At 42.0% G+C, this 2,500-nt stretch overlaps 1 protein-coding gene across 2 annotated transcripts in view; it reads right to left on the reverse strand.

The window, feature by feature from the left end:
* LOC119578952 (muscle-specific protein 20-like) overlaps nucleotides 1–1,684 on the reverse strand; it is a 72,279-nt gene extending 70,595 nt beyond the window's left edge. Inside the window, exon 1 of one of the 2 annotated variants that reach the window (XM_037926633.1) lies at nucleotides 1,490–1,684. In XM_037926633.1, coding sequence (XP_037782561.1) covers nucleotides 1,490–1,519 — 30 coding nt within the window. In that variant the 5' untranslated portion in view covers nucleotides 1,520–1,684. The remainder of the gene's footprint in view (nucleotides 1–1,489) is intronic. The other variant, XM_037926632.1, reaches the window with a different exon arrangement.
* Nucleotides 1,685–2,500: the final 816 nt, after the last annotated feature.

Genomic DNA, 2,500 nt, shown 5'->3' on the forward strand with positions numbered 1-2,500 from the left:
ATATATATATATATATATATATATGTATGATATATATCATAAATATGTATAATTATATAGATATATATATATATATATATATATATATATATATATATATATATATATATATTATGTTTATATTTCATATGAATATATATATATATATATATATATATATATATATATATATATGTGTGTGTGTGTGTGTGTGTGTGTGTGTGTGTGTGTGTGTGTGTTTGTTTGTATATATGTATATCAGTATATATGCATGATGTATGTATGTGTATGTTTTTTATATAGATATTGATATGCATGTGTATGCACATTTGTATGTCTATCTTTCTATCTATCTATTTTTTCTATATCTATTCTACCTATTCATATCTATGTGTATCTACATATATTTCTATGTATATCCACCTGTCTATATCTAATGCATATCCATTCATCTATATCTATATCTAAATTTATATCTCTATCTATATATCTATATAACTGTACACATGGGCATGTGGATGCAAGTGACACAACTCGCTGACAACGTATCATCAAAGAGCAATTTATTTTAACGACATTCCTGTATGTCGAGCGACCACTTCCAGCCTTAGAACTTAAAAAAAGGAGAGAAAAAAGTTGCAGTTTTGACGGCAGCCTTATTCTTGGTGGTGAACTAATTATTTTTTCTAAGCTGGATTGCAGGCATGACAGCTATATGAAACGAACAACTAAATTTCACAGGACTGGAAACTTTTCTACGTTTCGTCGAAATTTATTATGGATAATTGTCAAACAGTCGTGCCTTAGCTTGTATATTGAGTTGGAATGAGGAAATCTTATATAATAAAAAACGCTAAAGTTCCACAAATTCTTATTAGGCAAAGAAGCTCAAATTACAGATCCTCATTATCAGATGTAGATGCATATTCAGATAGTTAAAATTAGTAATCCAGATACACATAAGTATCATTCTCAAAGGCAAGGAATATCACCTGCAGATACAAATTGGCTGCCTATACATGGTTAATATGCGAAAATGATCTTTATCATAGCCCTTTTCATCCCTGTTTTTGATCAGAGTTCTGGCGTCCGCCTCCAGCGCCTCGACGCGGCTACAGAAACACATGGTGGGCGGTCAGGGCCTCGGGGTTGCATCGCTATTTCCATCCTTACAGTCAGATTCACTTAGTGAAGACTGCTTTTGCCAAAATCCGTCATAGAAACGAAATATTTTTTGGCTTGCAAAGAAGAACGTGGAGGGGGAGAGGAGTAGGGGCGGTGAAGGGTAAGATGGAGGAAGGAGGAGGAAGGGAGGGGAAGGGTACGAGGGGAGTGGAACGCAGATAGGGAGTGATAAGGGAAGAAGACGCGAACGAGGGAAGAAAGAAGACCTGAGTTTGGGAGGAAAGCAAAGGAAGAGGAGGAGGAGCAATGAAGTAGAAGAAGAGAAAATGAAGAAGGAGAGAGAGAGCCGACCCTTCCCCCCAACCGCCCATCGAAGACAGCCTACCTTGGCCATGACCTGTCGCTGAAGAGACATCTTGTCCGTGTCACCTGTTGCTTTGGACGACGCTGGATCGCTCGCTGCTACTTCCTGACGGGGCTGACGGAGGCGCTCCTGCTGAGGGGAACCACACACACTGGAGGATGGTGCACGTGTGGGTGAGGAAGATGGTGACTGCCACTTTTATACTCTGCCGCTAGTTTCGCAGTGATGACTATGGAATTGACGGGAGAAGGGCGGAGGTAGGAGGAGGTGGAGGAGGTGGAGGAGGAGGAGGAGGAGGAAGAGGGAAAGAGAGAGGGGGTTGGCCGAGGAGGGGAGTGGGAAGGGGTAAGGGAGGGGGGTATAGAGGAAGGGGAGATGGTGGCTGGAGGAGGGGGTGGGAGGAGGTGGACGAAAGGGGTAGGAGGGGAGGGGAGAAGGACCGACGAGGGGAGGGGGAAGAGAGGTTGCCCAGGGGGGATGGGAGGGAACGGAAGGTAAGGTGGGCGATGAGGCGTAAGGTTTGTAGGTTACACCGCCCACCGCGATCCCTGGTGAGCTGGTGCGCCCAAAATACTATCCACCCTTCTGACGGACGGTTCTCGAACATTCGGTAACAGCTCTCGTTCGAGCGCAGGCGAGGCAGACGATACTCCTCCAGAGGGCGGCAAAGGCACGCAGCAGCGCCTTTCGAGCAATTTCCTATTTCAGATATAACGAAAATGATGATAATTCTACATTTATCGTTGGCGTATTGCAACTAATAACGCGTCTAGCGTGCTTTGCCTGGAAGGAGAAGAAGAAGGACAAATGAATATAAAGATAATGAAAGAAATAGAAGGTGATGTTTAATATTGATAAAAGAAAGAGAAGAAGAAAGAAAATAAGACCAAGAAGTAGCAGAAGGAGAATATAACAATAAAGGAAGAAAAGGACAAGAAGAAAAAAAAGAAAAGAAGAAAAGTAGACCATAAAAAATGAAAAGGAGAAGGGAAAGAAGGGGAAATCAAGAAGAGAAGATGCAGAACAAGCAGC

This window comes from Penaeus monodon, chromosome 11, assembly GCF_015228065.2.
Source record: "Penaeus monodon isolate SGIC_2016 chromosome 11, NSTDA_Pmon_1, whole genome shotgun sequence".
NCBI lineage: Eukaryota > Metazoa > Arthropoda > Malacostraca > Decapoda > Penaeidae > Penaeus > Penaeus monodon.